The sequence below is a fragment of the Erigeron canadensis genome, chromosome 1 (genome assembly GCF_010389155.1).
Source record: "Erigeron canadensis isolate Cc75 chromosome 1, C_canadensis_v1, whole genome shotgun sequence".
NCBI classification, from domain to species: Eukaryota; Viridiplantae; Streptophyta; class Magnoliopsida; order Asterales; family Asteraceae; genus Erigeron; species Erigeron canadensis.
The window spans coordinates 56,250,645-56,273,020 of record NC_057761.1 but is presented as its reverse complement, the minus strand read 5'-3'; the positions used below and the strand labels follow the sequence as shown (position 1 = coordinate 56,273,020).

The window sequence follows — 22,376 nt, the reverse complement described above, 5'->3', positions numbered from 1 at the left end:
TCATTTCATAGGCTATATAATAGAATTATCTCAATGGTCACGCGTGTAAAGTTTTTACACAATATTTCGTTGAAATAGTGTGTTAATAAGCAAACTTTGGGGGCAGTAGGAACTTGATATTCGCATATGATCGATGATACCACATGAGCACTTATACTCATGAGAAAATTTCACTTATGAAAGGCTTTTAAATTGATGCATATTTGTTGATTTTTCTTTTTCGCATATGAAAGGCTTTACATAAAAATACAAAGCAAACGGTTAACCAGTTGTGTCGTTAATCTTTTTCTATAGCAAAGCCGATAATTTATAAACTACATCAATGTATCGTGGCATCATAAACGTTTATCTATTTGTTTATTATAGAAAAGTTATCAATGCATTAAAATATGTATGAAGAAAGACATTTTGTTACAATAACACGTTTAAAAAAATACTTATACAAATAAACAAAAATGGGCACGAATTGAAGTTTCCCACCGGCCAAAATCAACAGATCTTCTAATTCTAACTACCACCATCATCATATCCTTGATTTTCTATTTAGCTATCGCTCCTTCAACTTAGATTTCCAACTACCAACACACACACACACACTTCTCTAATCAATATCATCAAATAAATTGCAACAACTCAATAAGTAAAAATGGATAGACACCACCACAATGCTCCGGGACACCACCACGAACCACCACCACCACCACCTGCGGTCCACCATGTCTCTCACCAAGCAGCACCAGCAGTTCATCATGTGTCTCACCACAATACCACCCCAAAATACACAGATAATAAACCAACAGTTAGGTTCTACACCAAGGCCAAACGAGACTACTCCCTCACTATCCGTGACGGTCACGTTGTTCTTGCTCCCACCAATCCTTCCGATCTTCATCAGGTACTACGTACTTTCATTCATTCGAATTACAATCTTTTATTTAATATTTAATTGCCTTCAATTGCTACATGTATATATTTAACTGTAGCTGGTCACAATATTCATCTACTAGACTATGGTGATGGTTGATTGAAAAATGTATATGACAAATATTTAGCCATTATTAAACATTAGATATAGATTTTTGGATTATTTATTTACTAATGAAGTAAAATAAAACATGAAGATAGACTCAAACTTCCTTTTGGCCGGGTTCATAAACGAATTGAATATACATATGCACACAACATTAAAATAATTTAAGACCTGAACCGTTAGTTTAGCAACTTTAAACATCCCTTCCTGACTTCACAACAAACAATACATATAATTTGACATGTGATCAACTTGTACCGTCACATAGATGTTGTAAGTCACAGGTTCAAATCTTGCCAAAGGCAAGTGGAGAAACTATATCTTGTAATCCATGTGTGAGAATGGTGAGTCACCGAGCATGAGTTCTATGCGGTATGTGCTCTGGGTACCAACACGTACATGGGACCGGAAGGTTCCCACTCCTTTACCTTTTTTTTTAATATACATTTAGCGGAATGCCTATTTTATCACCAAGTGGATATTAGGCCGGTGGTATCATCAGTGGCACTATAATTGGTAACAAAATTAGTACTTATGATCGGTAACGAGTACTTTTGTGGTACCTTAAGCTAACAACTAGTAAAATATCGTGATTTTATAAACGATTAACCCCTTTAGAATATAACTGTAAAAGCCTGTTTATGTTACTTTTAATCTGGTAGACCTTTTATTCATATTTTTACACAGCATTGGATAAAAGAAGAGAAGTTTAGCACCCGAGTGAAGGATGAGGAAGGTTTTCCCTCTTTTGCTCTGGTCAACAAAGCCACTGGACAGGCAATCAAGCACGCTGTAGGTGCCGAACATCCGGTATGTCAATTCGAATTCAATTGCGTAATTGCGTGCCTTTCATGTCGTTTTGGCTGTTATTTATCATATGCTACTCGAAACACAACTATCTCAAAATAATATTCATATAAAATAAAATATCAATTTTCAGTTTTATAACCACGTTTATGACAACATATATATAAAAACCTTTTTTTCTAAGAAAATCTTATGCAACTAGATGCAACCTAAGTCTGTATTTGAGATGACCTAGAGTAGTGGGTTCTAGTTCCATGGTTAACAAATTCTAAATGGTTTTGGCCTTTTGGGTTTTAGTTCCATGTATGCATTTATACTTGTCTTCAAAAGGATAAAAGAGATGAGATCCATCAGGAGAAACATGCTTCTGCAATTGACATGATCGAAATCAAGTTGATTTTATTGATAAAAATATGACAAAAATGGTGGCATTAAGAGCATCCATGTTCTATCTGTCTAAATAATCAACTAAATTAACTGTCTCCACGATATGCTTTGTGTTGACTTCTATGGATTTTCATTTGTAGCAGGAACACATCAGTTTATTTTTTTGGAATTATGAACACTTATATTTAGTAAATCGTCTATTTGTTGGTCAATGTTTCTGCAGGTTCAGTTGGTTGAATATAATCCAGATAAGCTTGATGAGTCCGTTCTTTGGACCCAAAGCAAGGATTTAGGTGATGGTTTTCATGCAGTAAGAATGGTCAACAACATCAAGCTTAATGTAGATGCATGGAATGGTGATCAAAAGCATGGTGGTGTGCATGACGGCACCAAAATCTATCTGTTTAAGTGGACAAAGGATGACAACCAGAGGTGGACGACTGCTCCTTTCTGTAAGTCCCATAACTTATAATTCATTACTGTTCCTAGTTTAATACATTATTTCAGAATAAGAAAATGTCTTCTTCTATTGCAAGGATGATTTCTCTACAGCATCCCTAGTTAGTATGGGCTGATCATGATTGTTCCAAGTAAAAACAGAGTCATGGTCATGATGGAGGTGGCAGTTTCCAACTATATACCAAACAAATTGTTTGGAAGTTGTCCAAAACCCAACCTAAGTAAGCTTTATTGTCCACATTACAATGTTGACTTTGAACTCAGTCTACTCCTGATGTGGCAGTTGACTATACGATTTTGCTGACGTGGCATGTGACGCGGTAGTTACGTTAAGTTTTGATAAAAAGAACTTTTTTATAAATATAAAAAGTCCGTTTTTTGAAAATTAACTCTTAAAAGTTTTTAGGTTTTATAAAAGTCATTTTTAGATATCTTGATGATTAAAATATCTTTTTGGGAAAAAAAAAAGAAATAATCTTTGCAGAAAAATTTACGTCACATACACATCAGCGAAGTACCTAGTAAGCTGCCACATAAGCAGTTGATTGAGTGAAAGTCAACAACTCAACATTGTTACAACAGGAAGAATGAAGCCATAACATAAAGTTACATCATGCCATAAGATAAAGTTACAAAAAAGGGTTAACCGTTCAACATGATCTGACATGTTTGGAGTTTTTACTTGTTCATCGTCTGTTATCCAACACTTATGTTCTACTATCTTTTTAACCCTGAATTTTGACGGGTCAGTGAGCTAATCTTGGCATATCCAACTGCTATGGACATGCATTGGACAATTTGATTTGAGCATTTTTTGATTTTTTTGTAGGATTTATCGTTGTTTGGAGTTCCGTCATGACTAGAAAATAAGTGTGCTTTCATGTCTGTTACCACAAGCGCTACGTTCCTTGTCAGGGTACTTGGTGATATGTATGCTAGCTTGGATGGCGTTGTCATTTACTGTTATGGTATTTTAAATATCGTAGTTGAACCGTTACAAAGCTCACTACTACAGCTAGTGAGTGCTAGAGCACTACATGTGTGTATGTTGTTTTTCGCATATAGATATATGAATGAATGAGTATAATGCTTGTGGAATAAGTTATGGAGTCCATGTCTTTGTTCCCGTTAATTGCATTTCCAGGGTCTTGTATTTCAATTGGTACATCCTTGAAATAATTAAATGTCTATGTCAATGGTTTCATATGATCCGACTTCATTTCAACTTTAAACCCATTTTACTTGGTAGCATGTATATACGAATTGTCTTCGAATATAACTCGACAAAAATATACTTGATTTGTTGGAACTTTTGTTTGCCACAAGAGTTTTTGTGAAAAATATTACTCGTAATAAGGTGATTTATCATATATCCCCTTTTCTATTATAAAATCCATCACATAAACATCCCTTATTAATATATGCACCAGTTTAGTGTAAAATGAAAAGAAAAACTAACGTATACATCAAATTTTTACGCCAAGTTCATTTTTTCTTCTACGAGAACACTATCCACACGTTGCGACGGTGATGTAGGTGATCGATGACAGCGTGGTGATCTACCTGACGGGGTGGTGATTGATGTTGGCAGCGGTGGTGGCGGTGATGGAGTGATCTACCTGACGGGCTCCGCCTTAGCCGTACGGGTTCCGCCCTCGGATTTAAAAATTCGTCGGAAGTATATCGAATGACCACTCTAATGAAAGAGCATGAAATTTTAAGAACAACTATATAATTTTTATAATTTGTCGATGTACGATTTTTGAGATAAAAGATTTTGAATGAATTAAAAGGATAAAATAATTTATAAAGGAAAGAAAAAAATGATTGGTTGAGATTTGAAGAGAGATAAAGAATATTAAAGTTATTTTAGATGAATATAAAATAGATGGGGGAATTTTGAAGAAAGGGTAGTTGGTCGAATGAGGCAGGTAGCAATAACTTCGGTGGTGGGGAGAATCCGTGGTGGTGGGGACTCAGAGAGGATGGGGGACAAAAAGTGTCATTTATGAGCGTTGTTTAAACTTAGGGGCTTATTGTGAGCTTTGAAAAGTGGTTGGGGGGTGATACGGATGAAGCGTAAACAATCCTCGGACTTGAACTTAGAAGGTCATTTTGAATCAATCCCCGGATTCTAATGAAAGCAATTTTCTTTTAAACTTAATCACTTAGCCTTTGTTTCTTTTTTACTTAAAAAATTTTAATCATTCAGTCAAATTTTATATTTTTTTTTTACTTAATAAATAAAGATAACCGTTAATTACCTTTATTTTACTTAATACATATAGACATTCTTTCTGCATTCAGTCACTTAATACACTCAGCATTTAATGACTAAAAAAAGAAACGGACCCTTATTTAATTGTTACAATTTTACTACTATATTCTTTTTTTTTACTAGCTAATAATCCCGGGTTTAACCCGGGCACTAACTAAAATTTTAAAATAAAAAATGTTAAAAGAATATATGTAGTTTTTGTAATTGATATATCATAACTTGGTTTGGAGATATTAAGTTGGCTAACATAATATATATGTATGAGTATTTATTACATTAACAAAACATAAAAAAGAAATTTACAATCAAAAAGTAAGAATTTAATATAAACATTTAATAAGCTAGCTATTTATTTTTAAAATATTACAATATTGAATATGACATATGACATTATAAATAAAATCAAACATTTTTGAAGAAAAATATAGACTTGCTACATAATATTTTTTCTAAAAATAGTTTTAGAAGACAATTCTTCTTTATTATATATAAAAAAAATATTATTACACCCACAAAAATAGGTAGAAAAATTCAGAATTAGAAAACGCGTTGACTTGTCAAAAGACACATGTACGGATGACGAAATGCTGACATTATCCTTTTGCTCATTTTTGAAACTACAAATCTCAAGACTTTTTTTAAGTTAATTAAGTTAATTTGATAAACTAAACGTTCCGAATTTTGATTTAATATGAGATATTTACTGAACTATATGATATTCGGAATTTATGTGTATGCCACTAATGATGTGGTGTGATGTAAATTGTGATTAATTAATCACTAACAAGTAACAACTTCTTAACCTAATGTAAAGAAAAAAATATAGCTAATTATTTAGGGGAAAACTTGTTGCAACCTAACCACTTGAAAAATGAAACAATTGACTTTGTTTCTTTGTTTCTCGCGACATTCAAGCTGGGTAAAAATACGCATAAGAGTTTGTTAATTATAAATAGCTTCTAAAATAAAATAATTACTCGTAAATCGTTAGTAGGATGAGTACGGAGTGAAAGGAAGCGTAATGCATGCATTTATGTTATCACACTCCCTGCTATCTGAATTAAGGTGCCAAGAAGACGGGCCAGATGCACCAAAGCGCGCAACGACTCAGAACATGTTCGATCAGTTGAAAGTTATTTCAAAACATGACTATTTAATTAATAGACTATATTTTATTACCTTGGATTAATAACCTCATGGACGCACAAATATACAAAATCAAAATCTATAACTATAATAATGCAATCATTATACTGTAATATGTTACCTTTGTTTAACTGTTCCGATTAATTTTATGGAAAATACTAAATGAAGTCTTTAAGGTTTCACTTAACGTGCACAAAAAGATTGTATATTTTCATATTAAAAGCTCGTTATCTGAATTTTATGGTAAATGTATAACTATTTAATACACTCGTTAGAGTTTCATTTACCAAAACTCTAATTTTATTGGCAAACATATTTAAAAAAATCAACACTTTATTGGATCTAGTGCTCAAGAAGAATATTGTTCTTAGAATAGTTCGATTGTTTTAATGCTAAAGCATCGGAGTACTTAATTGTATTTTATATATATCTTTGAAAAGATCCATATGTTGGTTTTGCGTAAAAGATAAACTCGAAATGTAATTAAACACTTACGTTGTTTTTTTTATAATTTTTAGGTCCAGATATTTTGATGATGTATGAGAAAGGTTAAGACTTGAGATAATATGTATAGTCTTACCTTCATCAAGGTAGAGAAACTGCTTCAGCTTTTATTTAAATGATAGAAAATGACTTATAATTTTTGCATAGAGTAAGAATAGAATTTTTGACCTTTATTTTTAGAGACAATAGTGTTAACCATTTGGCTTGATTCAACCATTGAACCATATTACCTTTAATTAACAAAAATTATCCTAGATCACTTCTAATATATGAATTGGTAGTGTAATTTATCTAAATATATTTATCAAAAACTTCGTGGATGTTTGGTTTCTCGCCACATCTAAATACAAGCCTATAAAATATATTTAAAAGATATGTCAACTCTATTCAAATATTGACACAAACTTTATACAATTTATTTTTTCTAGTTACATCCTTGTTATCATACCCATTTCTTTGAATCTATATTTAAACGCATCAAACATTTACGAATACAATAAAGAAAAGTTATATTTTGTATATTAGTTTGGATGAAATACATATATATCATAATAATATTTTAAGTATTGAAAAGTTAGACAATAATTGGAAGTTCAAAAGTCGCACTTTTTGATGATCGGAAAGCGGTAGAGTGCGTGTGTATTGAAATTGAGAGAGTGTGTGTATATAACGGTGTGTTGACGCGTTCCCAAGCAGTAGTTGTGCCCCGAAAGCCATAAACCCCATTACTTTAAAGCCTTGTGGGATTCTCGATCGACTTTTTTTCTTTCTTTTTTATCGCTTTTGACTTTCTTTGCAATTCTATGACGTCCACTCATGACTGAACCTATATACTTGTTTCCCTCCCTCTACTTTTGGGAAATTCATATTTCTCCCCCCTTACTTCGGATCCGTATTTTTTTTTAACGACATTTTATTCTACTTCAACTCCTAAATTAATTACATGTATGCCTGAAAAACAGGATTCTAAAAAAACCACTATTAATCCACTCTCACAAATTTGAGAAGTAGGACTCGAACCTAAGTGGATCCTCCCAAGGTCAAAAATCTTACCAATCCGTATTAAGATTTTGTTCTCACATATGGCCATATAGTATTTATAGTTGCTTGTGTGTTTGAGAAAAGGCTTAGGCGACAGATAATAATACAGAAAATTAAATAGAAATATAGACATTTATAGATAAAGTAAACATTATCTAATTATGTGCAGCTCATAACATATACTCGTTTCAAGTATCATTTTTGAAATCCACATTGAAACGTAAATTTAACATCTTAGCTAGAGTGAATATTACATTTAAAATTGTCTTATTTACAAGTGTGTCATTGTTAAACCATAGTTGCTTGGGACAGGACTTTTTGATGTAACTTACACTTGTAACTTGACGGCTTGACTTGGTGATCTAGTAAAAAACACTCACACTTCGCTTTAAGAACAATTTAGAGCAAGTATTTTCGTTTTTGATAACCAAAACATTGGATGAATGGTTTTAAACCGTGAAAAAAACTTTACCAATATATTCATGTTTTAGTCCAAAAATTAACGATTGATCAACTTGACTGATTGAGGAGATGAAACTAACTTTGCAAAGATATATCTACTATATATGAAATTTTAACACATTGGTATATATGTAGTTTTTCCAGCCATGGAAAGTTAAGGGATATTAATTGTGTATTCAAACAAGTGAATGATACATATACACAGTACATCATCCCAAATGTGAAAAGGATGATATACTGGGCCCACCCCACCTAGACCCACCACCTTCATCTAACAACTAATAAGAAACTTGCAATAGCTTTTTCCTCCCTTTATAAAACATGCTAGTGGATAACATTGAATATTTTATAGACTTTACCACATTATTTATTCTTAAATTAGATTAGATATACTACTTTCTAAATCCACCTTTTTGTATTTGGATACTTTTGTAACTACAACTGTATCTGGCTTTAAGCTGAAATACAAATATAGCATATTCCGACAAACTTATATATGTATGCATATGTGTGACTATTATATATGTTACCAAGTAATTATGTTAATTAGGCTGAAATGAAATACCCACCAAGTATATATAGATAAATAAATTGTACGTCGCATACGTATATACATGATAGTCCAAGTCAATATATATACAATACTGTGACTGGTGTGGATACAGTACTGTACTTTTGAATCAAAAGTTTTGATCACATGATCGAAAAGTCACAGCTCGATCTCTCATCTAAATCATATCGTTAATTAAATTCGAATACCACTCTTGACCGCACGTTAATTAAATTAACTTACTGTACGTATGTTACAGTATTTATCGGGTTTAAAGCCTTTTACCCAAAAGCTAGCTTAATGTGTTAGACGTACACGCAGATCGATAATATACCTACAGTACCTAGCAACGTACGTCATATAATATTTTGAAATGATTGTTGTATATTAAAACATGTAGCTAGCTAGCATATATATATATGGTTTCAAATATCGACCTCAAACATATATATATATATATATACGAATACGTGTGTATATACGTTAAAAGAATATACTTGGAAAATGTAGTTTTCTAATAAAAGTCCAAAAGTTTGACAATTGAAAGAGGAGGAGTATTCCTTTAGAAGTTACTTGCTGTCTACGCATCTATTCTATTTAAATTCCATTACTTGCATCATTTTTTCTCTTTTTATATCCTGCTCCCTTTTATTCCCTGTGTATCTCATTGAGTTTTTTTTTTTGTTTTTTTTTTCCATATTATATACTCATCATCTAGCTAGCTACTAAGATTTAATTGTGTTTGAATTTCAACTAACTGGCCTGATCCTGGAAGCACACGCATAGTTTACGTTGATTAGTCGTAGTTTGTAGTTGTAGCTATATAAATATATATGGAAGGAGCATCTGGATCGATGGTAGTGAACGAAGGAGATGACGCGTTGATAGGTTTGCCACCCGGATTTAGATTCCATCCGACAGATGAAGAAATCATAACTCATTATCTTACGCCTAAAGTCGTTAACAGGAAATTCACTGCTAGTGCTATTGGAGAAGTTGATCTAAACAAGTGCGAACCCTGGGATTTACCAAGTCAGTTTTTTTTCTTTTTTCTTCTTTTTTTAATCTTAATAATTACTCGTATCTGGAAAATATATGGATAACATATGAAGAATTTGTTTATATTTGTAGTAAATAGATCGATTTGTAGATGAGTAGTAAATACTAGAACATATATAGAGTACTCATGGTAGATGAATTGTAAATATTTGTGTATTTGTATAGAATTCTTACATATAGAAAATCTGAAATCCACAACTAACAAATTAAAAAGAATATAATATAGAAATTGTGCAATCATTTTTGTTTTAAAGTCTACTATAATTGCTTATACGAAGGAACATCATAATTAGTGTTCAATTTAGGAATCCATGCACTATATATAGACAAACAAGTTTAATGATGGTTTCATTGTTTTTATTCGATTATTGTCAAAAGTCTTGGAACTTAGCTAGCTGGATTTTTTATTTTATTTTTTTGTACTTTTCTTTTTTAATTTGCTGATGATTGTGGATTTCATAGTGAATAACTAAATAATCAATATTCGGTTATATGTATAGGTTAGAAAGCTAGCTAGGTTCTATACTTTACCATGTGAATTAATAGATGTGAAATTAAATATGTTTCAGAGCAAGCAAAGATGGGGGAGAAAGAATGGTTCTTCTTTTGCCAAAGAGACAGGAAGTATCCAACGGGGATGAGAACAAACCGAGCCACGGATTCTGGTTACTGGAAGGCTACCGGAAAAGATAAGGAGATAACGAAGAAAGGAAAATCCGGTGCTGGAAAGTTGGTGGGGATGAAGAAGACACTTGTGTTTTACAAAGGAAGAGCTCCGAAAGGAGAGAAAACAAATTGGGTCATGCATGAATTTAGACTTGAAGGGGATTTCTCATACTACAACATGTCTAGAGCCTCTAAGGTGAATTAGTTACAACTTCTTTATGCATTTTTATATTGGCAATTTTATCTATTTTTAGTCAAAAATCTGTTCATTTCAAACATCTATCTCTATACAAAAGATAAGATAATCAAGAATTAGAGTCTAGCTAGCTAGCTAGAGATATTTATATTAATATATGTTGGTTTATCAATTTTGCAGGATGAATGGGTTGTGTGTCGAATTGTTCATAAGAATGTTGAAATGAAAAGGAATCCGAATTCGGATCATGGGTTGTCAAGGATAAATTCTTTTGTGGATGGGTTGTTGGATAGTCCACCATGGCTGCCTCCTTTGATGGATCCGCCAGCTCCACATTTGGATTCAGATAGAGCCGGCGAGTCAAGTTTTACTCATCAGTCGAATAGAAACAACATCACCATCAACCACAATGAAAATTCTAGTAGTGTTCAAAAGTTCAAGGGATTGGTAGATCATGAAAACTACCCATTATCATATTTCTCTCATGACCAATCTCAAATACTTCAAAGACATCAAGACTACAAAAACATTCATGTTTCACCTTACAATTACAACTTTGACACCAACTCCTTCCAAATGAGCACATTTGTTGGTGATCACCAACAAAATAGCTTTGCTAACAACTTTAGTAGTACAAACTTCCCATATTTATCATCCGGGCCAACCCGTTACATGGATAGGGCTAGTGGTGGGCTCGAGGGGGAGGCAGAAAAAGGTGTAGGCCAATGCAAGGTGGAACCATATGTTTCGACTAACACCAACCAATCTAGCAAGATTAGTGTAACATCACAAGATACGGGGATTAGTAACGACATGACTACAGAAATATCTTCGGCATCGATGCATGATTTGCGTACGAGGCCATATGATCATCCGGATGAACCAACTCCGACTGTGCTTTCGGAGTTGGATTCTTTGTTGGAATATTAATCAGCAAAGATAATATTATTGGTTTGATTTAGTTACTCATTTTAACCTTCATTGTTATTGATCCAAATCATTGTTTCGATCTTAATAATAATTAGGACCTTCTAATTTATTTAGTTTCACTTAGTTAGCTAGATAGTGAGTGACTTTTCATTTCGTTGGTTTGGTTTAATTTTTAGAATAGGAAATTACAATTTATGATGTGACCAAAGTTCATGTAAATTCATTTTAAGTATATTATTATGTACATATAATATATAACTTATTCTAATTAAATCTGATGTTAACACTACTCTAAGCTTGTTGCATACTGATCTCATGATGCTCATCAGTCTTTAATCTCAGTAAATGCATGATTAGCAACTAATCAAATAATCAAGTCACAAAATTTTCACAACAACCAACTTAATAATTAGTTACGTCTCAAATGATCACACTACCATATGTATCATTCAAACTAGTATGGCTTTCAAATTCGTTATTTACCCATTTTTACTCTTTGAGATAAAATTAAAGTGTGTTACTATTCTTGATATGGTTACATATCACGGGCTTTCTTATGAAATATGATAACTTAATAAGTTCAAACGCACAAGTAAAATGTAAACGGTATGAAAAATGAATTTCTTATGGAATGTTAAACTAACATACAAATATCTTAATAAGAAAATATTCATTTAAATGATAAGAACCATAATAACCCTTAAGTTATAACTCGATGTTTTAAACAAAATCGTTCACATATTAGGTTATACATAACATTATTATGTTCATATATGTGAACATTTTTCACATAAACCTTACCCAATCGGAATCTTAAATCACTTTCCTTTGTCAACGTTAAATTATCACAATGTTACCGATCAAAATCAAATCATATTATTTAGTTGTCTTTTGTCCATCTCCATTATATTATAACATAGTTTTATTGCCAAAAGTTATGAATCATAGAGTTTACTGAAAACCAACGTATATATGTTGTGAAAACCAACATATATATGTTAGTGAAATATTTATAACCAAAAGTTATGAATCAGAAAGTTACTTGTACTTAATGAAGTAGTATGTGTACAATGATGACGTGATAGTACGTATACATATCGATGGAAAAAGAGAATAAGACGAAGAAAGTATATTCTTTACTATTTATTTTTGTAAATGAAAAAAAAAGGTATATTCCTATTGGTTGCATTGTGGAGTAAGGTTTAGAAACTGTGTCAGAAAACTTAAACTCAGCATGTGGCGAAACTCAAGGGGATCACATCTGTCATAAATAAATTTAATTTAACAAAAATTTCATTTTCAGCTTCCCAATTTTTACGGGTTTGCATTTTTAACGGACACGTTTACGGCGGAATAAATTCAGGGAATATGACGATGATTCTTTCATCATCGGCGTCTTATTACGTTATACTCTTCTTCCGCCGGCATATACTAATACTAAACTACTACTCTTTCCCTCTTCCTTAAGTATCTCCAAATGGAATATTATTCCTTTAAGCAACCCTAATTATATATTTATAGATCTTACAATATATACGCGGATTGCGGATATATATGTATCATTTCGACTTATTTACTTATGGATATGACGATTTAAGTTATTTTGTTTCTAAACTAGTAACAAGTTATTTAGTCAAACTGGTTGAACGTAAATTAAGCTGTTAATAATCAAACTTTATTCGAAACTTAAGTTAAGCTCATATTTATTGAGTTCAAAAATGAGTTCAAGCCTAAAGTATGAGCTTGAAATTAATTAATATATATTAATTCAATTTCGAGCTCCTAGCAACAAAATATCAAATTTATATATATATATATTTGCGCCAAAGATGTATTTTAATATTAATTATTAGATTTTAAACCCGTGTCCAACACTGGACACGAGATTTACAATGTTGTTCATATTATAACTTCAAACATTAAAGTCATAAAAGTTTATAATTTCAAAGTTGAATGTATACATAAAAATTAACTATTCAATTCAAATGTAAAGAAAGTTATGAAAAAAAAAAATATATAATAAATAAACAGTTGTTTCAATAATATATCTACATTAAATTTTATTTGTTTTTAGTTAATTAATTTTATATCTATATGATTGAACATTTTATTGGATATATATTAGTTATTATTCTATTGGATATATAACTAGTCATTATTTTATTGGATAAATGTTAGCTATTATTTATTGGATTTATATTAGCTATTATTATTTGTTTATTATATTAAAATTATTGTGTAAATTTGTGATGAAAAACAAAAAAGTGTAAGTTAAAGTCAAAATTAAAAAATAAAAGTCAACTTTAAAAAATCGGAAACTATGATTGGCTGATAAATTGTTAGAGCAACTATGTTTTAATGTAATAAAAGATAGTCTAGTAATAACATGCGAGTAAGATCCATCATATCTATCTAAACAATTTGTAAAAAAGAGTTGTGATGACATCATCATCTTTAAAAAAATAACTTATTTAATACTTCTAATTTTTTCTTAACCATTTTCTTTTTTTTAATGATGTCATAATTTTTCACCATTTGATTTTATTTTTTTATAGTTTGATATCTTAAAACATAAATAATATTTACTTTTGTCTTATATAAAGCTATATTTATTTAAAAAAGAATATTTCTATTATATTATTTTTAAATTTCTAACAACTTATACATGATCTTTTATATTCTTGTCATCTAAACAATTTTGCCATAACATGTTGATATACTAGTTATTATAAAAAAAATATATATATATATTGTTTTAGACCTTAATTTAAAGAACTTGAGATGCACTTGATATATCAATTACATGCATTTACATTATTACAAGTACATTTGCGTTCGTTTTCTTTTATATAAGGTAAGTTCATACACGATACTCTCGTGGGGTTTATGGAAAATGCCAAAAGTACGTATATTATGTATGGATTGGATTGTTCTCTCCCGAGTCTTGGTCTTGTAGTTTTCAAGGTAAATAGTGTTGAAGTTTGTAAGGTGGCAATCAATATCATGAGTGATGTATATATGTACAAAATGCTAAGAATTATCCATAAATTTAGGAATTGTGCTTTACAAGAAAATCCACAAAGGGTCCAATAATTGTTGCTTTTGGTACAAGTTATACCCAAAGTAGATGTCATTAGAAACCACATTTGCTTGATACAATTGCCTCCCTTATACAATAATCTACATTCAATTTCAATCCTATTAGTTATCATACTGTTAAGCTTCAACACAACAAACAAACAAAAATATTATGTAAGGTTGTCATAACTTCGACCTAGATTATGAATGATAACATTTTGTATGAGTGGTAATTTGTACATTATAACTTTTTAATCGTATATTATATATCAAACATGCACAACATGATTATACTGTATTACTTTATTAAATTATATTTTGTAGTGTGTGGTTAAAATGTGATCAGTCATTAATTTGAAACTTTAAATGGTTTTTTCCGTGTTAAATGAGCTTAATTAGATTTTTATTAAAAAGGTTAATATATTGTCATTGGATAACTTAGTTTGAGCAACTCGCATCAAACCGTTTTAAGCCTAACGTGCGATTGGCAAATCGATCTAATTGAGCCTTCAAGATCATACAAGGAGACTAACACAAGAATGGAACTAACACCACAACTTTTTCTTTTGTTAGAAGCTAGGTCCAACCTTAAGGTTATATCCTCTACCCCTTCATCTATACGCTCAAGGCGAACTTGATTAGCTTTGGCAAGCATTAGAGTTAGAGTTGTTATATTTTTGTTAGTGTCTTTAGCCGACAAGACACAACCATATCGAACTAACTTAATAAGACACGTTATTTTATTAAAAACTATCACTAAGTGGATAAGAGATAAAATAAATAGCCATCAAAGTCCTTTAAAACGTGGGGAATTTTTTTTTTTTTGAACATGGTTATAAAAACCATGTTTATTAGCTTCTCCATATACGCATAAACATATTGAAAATATTTCTATTGATATGAATAACGATACATGTAGTTTAAGTAAATGTTTTTGTAAGTATTTAGACATACTCTATTAGTGGTAGTCCTACGGACTATGGTTAAAAGACAATAGGATTAGTAAAAAGATTCAAACAAAATGAATAAATTCATATATATATATATATATATATATACTAGGATTTTTTTACCCGCACGATGTGCGGCTACTTTAAAAAGGTGCTCAATAAAGTGAGATTTGAGTTAAACTTGCTTAAAAAAAATTTAATGAAACGCTTAATATGTGAACAAATGAGTTAATGGAATGGATCAATAATAATCGTAAAAAAACATATGGACGAACAATCTATTTAGTTTCACTTAATTAAATTAGCAATAACATATTCATTATCCAATCATTAAACTAATTGTTATATACACTTGTTTTGAACTAACTTTTCGTCTGCCATCATAATATTTTTCTTATCACAATGAAAAGTTGTATTGTTAAAAAACAAAAGAAAAATGAGATTATATTAACCATTATCATAAAATTCAAAAAAAGATAAAAAAAAATTAATACAAAAATTGTACATAATTTCCATGGTGGTATGAACGAAAGAATTAACATAACTCTTTCAGAAAGTTTTAATATTATACAAAGCTTTTAACTCATATAAGATGAATATAATTTAGTGGTGATAAAAAAGTTTATAAACTTTAAATATTGTCACTAATGATTAATGCGATGAGAGTTTCAACTAATCAACGACCTGAGCAAACTTTCATATAATCACTATAAAAAAAACGAAAGAAACCTCATATAAATGTTGAATAAAAAAGATAATGAAATATCATTAGGTATAGACGTGATTTTTTAAACTAAAGAGAAGATATCATTTTATCTAATGAGAATATCTTAGATTCTTACAATATATATATTTATTTATTTTAACATATATAGGTTCATTTGTTTTCTAAATATATAGTTTATTTAAAGAAAAATATGGAGTTGACACATAGGATAAAATCTTATGTGGCAATTTTTCAAATTAGTTTTAGATTGTAAGAGGGCTTTAAAATGCTTGGTTAACTATTGTTTTATAAGAGTTATATATATATATATAGGGATGAGAATATAAGGTTGTCGGGTATCTAAGCTTAGGTGTGGAACACTCACATATTGTTTTTTTAATCCATAAAAATCATGGGGGCTCATGCATTTATTCATTAAACAAGAAATTATAAAATATTAGCATGATATATATATATAGAGAGAGAGAAAAGGGAATATAAGGTTGTCCGCCACCTAAGCTTAAGTGTGGAACCCCTCACATACAAATTTTTTAATATTTTTTTTTGTTAATGATTAAATGTTTGGCCCCCATGATATTTATGGATTAAAAAAACAATATATGAGTGTTTTACACCTAAGCTTAGGTACCTAACAACCCTATTGAAACGACTCGACTCAATTTAAGAAAAATACGATTTTTTTTATACTGGCCGTAAAAAGTGGTCGTAAATTTATGGTTGAGAGCCGTAAATTTACGGCTTAATTACAACTGATCGTAAAAACCCAACTGTAAAGTTATGGCTTCAATTATAACTAGCTGTAATTCGCTCCTGGATTTTTTTCTTCTCTGATTGAAAACAACTCAAAATTTCAAGAGCCATAAATTTATGGCCCAGGGCCGTAAATTTACGGTCCCATCTAAATCAAAGGGCCGTAAAATTATGGTCAGGGCCGTAATTTTATAGTCCGACCTGCACTTTTCCATTTTGACCAAAAATTCATGTTTCACATTCTATGCTTCAAATTCTTTAAACCAAAACACCAAAATGAGTAAAATCATATATTACAACATAATGGATACATCCAAAACTTTAACCATTGAAATATACATTAAAACGACCAAACGGGTCATTCGCCCGAAGTTAACAAAAGTGGCAAAATGGGCGATTTAACCCTTTTTAGTTGCATATTTCATTCAACAAAACTTATGACTTCCAATACATAATAACATACTTGTTTTACCAAAAAGAACATGTATCAAGAGCCAAAATGTACCAAGGGAGTCTACACCATTATCCAAGTTGCCAACCTTCAAAGATGGCCAAATACCTTTGATGACAACATCCACTTCAAATATATCACTTGATCAAATCTTTACCTTGGCTACTACCAACTCCTATAAAAAGTTAAACAACTAAATTATAAGCAATAGCTTAGTGAATGCATATACACATAATCATAATCATGCCATTTAACTTTGTGCATCAAGCACCATAATAAGCCTAGCAAGCTAGCCATATCATTCATAACAAACATCACACATACATTTTCAACATGGCCATGGATATTTTGGCTAGTAGGAATTTACCCACCTACTAGCTTTTACATACAACATGACTAGTAGGAATTTACCCACCTACTAGTTCTTACAACAATCAACTATGGGTCATAGGAATTTACCCACCTATGACCTCAATAACAAGAATATGATTATATGTATATACACTCACCTCAATTTGGCTACTTGACACTAATAGGCTACAAGCTCAACAAGCTAATCTTCAATACCTATACACGATTAAACACATAACATCTATGAGTTCCATGACTCAATTGTCTTACATATAACTACTTGCATTCCTCAATTCTAACACTATGGTGTTTGGCTATTCAACACTTTTCCCACAAGTCCAAATTTTCATGATAAAACTTTATTTCATGATTTCTAGCCAAACACCACCAAATTATGAAATTCTTACTATGGGGATTTTCCATTATCACAAACTCTTTAAATCAAACTAACCAATTCTCAATCAAATATAACTAGAGTTTTACTAAAAAAAACAATAATAAAGACTCTTAAATTCTAAGATTAAGAACCCTAAAATTAAATAACAAAATAGAACTAGGGTTATGGAAATTAATACCTCAAGAATGAGAGACAAGGAATTAGGGTTTTAAAAATTGAAATTCTTCCCCTTTTTCTTCCTTAATATTATTTCAGCCACCACCACCTCAAGGAAAGCCCCAAATTTCAATTTCTAATACAATTGATGATGATTGATGTTATAGTTCCAGGAGTACAATCCTTTAATTTATGATTTGAGGATTTAATTGCATGAACTTGGAAGGATTTTGAGAAAATAGGATAGTTAGAAGAGAAGTGAACTTGAGTGGGAAAACATGAGTCACAAAAGTGTTTGTCTGGCTTATCTCCTGAAAGCCACGTCCCAATTAAATTTTTAGTGGGTTTAATACCCGCTAGCCACTAAAGTTCCAACTAAATTAACCCCTTAACTCAAAACAAAATACTAGGAAATTAATTTGATGTCAAAACTACAAAAAGGGTTAATTTTCTATTACCTTAAAATATTGGGATGTTACACCTATATTCTCATCCCCCTATATATATATAGGGAAAAGTGAATATAAGACTGTCCGACACCTAAGCTTAGGTGTGGAACCCTTCACATACAAAATTTTTAATATTTTTTAATTAATAAATAAATGTTTGAGCCCCCATGAATTTTATGAATAAAAAAAACGATATGTGAGTGTTCCATACCTAAGCTTTGGTACCTAACACTTAAAAACTACATTTTGATACATTAAAAGTCCATAAAACTGACATAGTGCATAACTAATTATCATTATTTAAGTGTTTAACAACACATGGATCCGTCAAAATCGGAAAAAATCACATTTTTTGTTGGATGCATCATTTTGATAATATGCATCCAAGATGGATGCACAAAACAAAAAACGTGATTTTTTTGATTTTGAAGGATCAATGTGTTGTTAAACACTTAAATAAGGATAATTAGTTATGCACTATGTTAGTTTTATGGACTTTTAATGCATCAAAATGATGTTTTTAAGTGTTCTCACCGTTCTTATTTTAAAAGTGTTCTCACCGGAGTGTTACCCTATATATATATATATATATATATAATACTATGAGGGGGGATTTACATAATTAGATCGAAGATAGGGGCTGAAAAGAAAAGTGAAAAAAAAAGATGATGAAATCAAAATCACATATAGAATTGTTTTGGGAAATATGGGAAGAGTTTGCTTTCAATTGAAACTAAAGATTCCGTGCGGTTTCATGCTTTCAGGGCGATCATCAATATATCTGTAGCTCCTTCCTTGTATTTTTATATTTTAAAAATCTTTAGATAGACTAAAATTGCATCATCTTATATTCTTTTCTTCGAATGAATTCAATTGTCCTCCTGAATTAATGCATCAAAACATGGCACTTTGGGAGATGGAAATTCTTCTATTCTAACTATATCTCATCTGGCATATCTCATTTATTTATTTAACTATAATAATGGCATAGCCTAATAAACCACTAAACCAAAGATTCGTAGTTAAATTAACTTTTAAGCCTTTAAGGGGGAGAGGTGTAGTGCCACTAAATTGGCTAATTGGCAAGTTTGACAAGCTATCGGCGAATCATATATCGCCACATGTCGTTGTCAAAAACTAGCCAAAACATGCGGTATAGTATAGGAAAAGTAACCAATTTGCCAATTTCAAAACTAAATAAATATAACCGGAAATAGTTGCCGGAAAACTAAAAAAAGTGACCGTTTTTTGTAAAAAATAAAACTTAGGCTCAGAATTTGGGGGTCAGGAATTTCGGAAGTCGGAGACACCGGCTAACCCGAAGGGTTTACCCCGCCAAGATACGCCCCGGATCATCCGAGTCCCATTTTTACGAACATTTGTATCATCATCGCCCATTTTTTCCGGCAACCTAAAAAACTGTTCAACGATATCATCATCGGCTACGAGCTACTTTTTCCGGCTACCTATTGCTTTAATTGAACAAAATCCAGCATCGCTACTGTAACACTACCAAGGAAAAATCCGGCAATGTAAATATATAAATATACATAAATATACATATATAAGCAGGAAGTCTAACCGGAAACCCAAAAAGGGGTCGCCGGAAAACATCCCACAGTAGCAGAGCAGCAGCAGTTAACCAAGAACCCAGAAAAGGATCGCCGGAAAACCACAAGCCACCGTAGCAACAGCAGCAGTAGCAAAGGGCTCACCGGAAACCCAAGAAAGGGCTCGCCGGAGAACCGATGCAACATGAAAGACCACAGGAAGAAGCAACAAGAAGCACATCGAAAAACCAGAAACCCCAAAAAGGGATCGCCGGAAAACCGAAGAAACAAGTAGTAACATAGCCAACTCACTGGAGGGGTGATATATCACGTTAGGAGCATCGGCATGTTTTATTGGCACGTATTCCGGCAATAGAAGCCTAGAAAAACGTAAATCGAGCCTCAAAATCAAAACCCCCCAAAAAAAATTTTAGGTTTCCGGCGAGCACAAGAACAAAAAAAAATGGTCACAAAGTACACGCTCCCAACGTTCACAAGGATCGGCCAAAACTAGCCGATATATATAGCCAATACTAACCGATTAAACTTGCCGATACAAGCCGATGGAGATGCTATAGTGTAGCTGATGCTTGCCGATGGTTTTGCCGATAAAACTAGCCCACTACACCTCTCCCCCTAAAAAACCTTTAATATCCCTACTTTTTCAAAAAAAAAAATTATAACTACCCTATCGAATAGATAACTTACTAAATCTATCCCTCAACTCTTGAAAAAACTACACTAACATTTTTATATGAATTATCTTTATATCAATAACCATATTACCACCACCACTTATCGCTGCATTGCACAGGCTTTCGTGTTGTTGTTATGTTGGGTAAATGGTTTTAAGTTTTTAGTAGCTTCCAAATGAGTATTCCAGTAGAGTAGAGGTGCAAATATAGGTTAATCGGTTAGGTTAATTTTTAGTAATAACCGTAATCGGTTTTTTTTAGAAAAAAAATTAATCGATTTCGGTTAACCTATATCGGTTAATAACCGATTACGACATGTAAAAACCTTAACCGCCTTAATCGATTTCGGTTTTTATTAACCGGTTAATCGAAATAGGTTAACCTATTACCGGTTTTAATTAACTGAAGGACCAAGAATCACATTTCAACAGAAAAGAAGAACATGATTTACAACATACAAGAATAGGCTGAACATAAACAGAAACTAGAAACTCGAATATTTCAGAAGCATAACAAGAAGAGCAGTATTACAAACCAGAAACATAAAGTCAGTCACATGTTTTTTTAAAACCAACAGAAACGTAAACACAGTAGCAGAGATTGTTCATAAACCAACAGAAACATAAACATTAGGGATTTTAAAAAAGATATAGGGATTTTAAGATCGATTGAATGAAGAAAAGGGTTAGGATCAATAGGGATTTTAAGATAGATTATGAATGAAGAAAAGGGTTAGGATCGATTTGGGATCGATTGAATAAAGAAAAGGACCGATTAAGGATCGATTAGGGTTAGGTTTGTATTCGATTTAGGAATGGTCGGCTCTCTGTATGCGTGTCTGTGTGAGAAGATAGAATTATATTAAGTAAATTTATATATATTTATATATATATATATACATATGATATAACCGGTTAACCGCTTTTAGTTTATCTTTTTTAACCGGTTTTAGGTTAACCGGTTATTAATCGGTTTGTGTTTGGAAAGTCCTAATCGATCACTAACTGACGGTTATTAATAACCATTAATCGATTAGTACCTTATCGGTTCTTAACCGGTTTCGATTATCGATTAGTTTTCGGTTCGGTTAGGTTAACTGGTTTTTTTGTTCACCTCTACAATAGAGGTTCATTCAGCTCAAACAAGTTTGGGCTCACCAAACACCTGTCAGTTTTCTAATCCTTTTCCTTTTCTTTTTGGGCCTATTATTAATTGCCCATCTTTTCGCGTTACATTATTTGGGCCCAAATCATTTAACTAAACGTCTAAATAGAGACTTCAAGAAAGGAAATAAGGCAAAAATCGAT

The 22,376-nt window shown here is 31.5% G+C and overlaps 2 protein-coding genes across 2 annotated transcripts; both read left to right on the top strand.

Annotated features, from left to right (window-relative positions):
* The first annotated feature begins 476 nt into the window (after positions 1 to 476).
* Positions 477 to 3,889, top strand: LOC122585228 (ricin B-like lectin EULS3). The gene is made up of 4 exons (XM_043757346.1): positions 477 to 895; positions 1,718 to 1,840; positions 2,448 to 2,676; positions 3,513 to 3,889. Coding segments are annotated over exons 1-4 (603 nt in total). The 5' UTR covers positions 477 to 646; the 3' UTR covers positions 3,515 to 3,889.
* Positions 3,890 to 9,325: 5,436 nt separating this feature from the next.
* LOC122585417 (NAC domain-containing protein 87-like) lies at positions 9,326 to 11,734 on the top strand. The gene is made up of 3 exons (XM_043757551.1): positions 9,326 to 9,696; positions 10,293 to 10,585; positions 10,766 to 11,734. Exons 1-3 carry the CDS (start codon positions 9,498 to 9,500, stop codon positions 11,513 to 11,515), a joined length of 1,242 nt encoding a protein of 413 aa, XP_043613486.1. The 5' UTR covers positions 9,326 to 9,497; the 3' UTR covers positions 11,516 to 11,734.
* Positions 11,735 to 22,376: the final 10,642 nt, after the last annotated feature.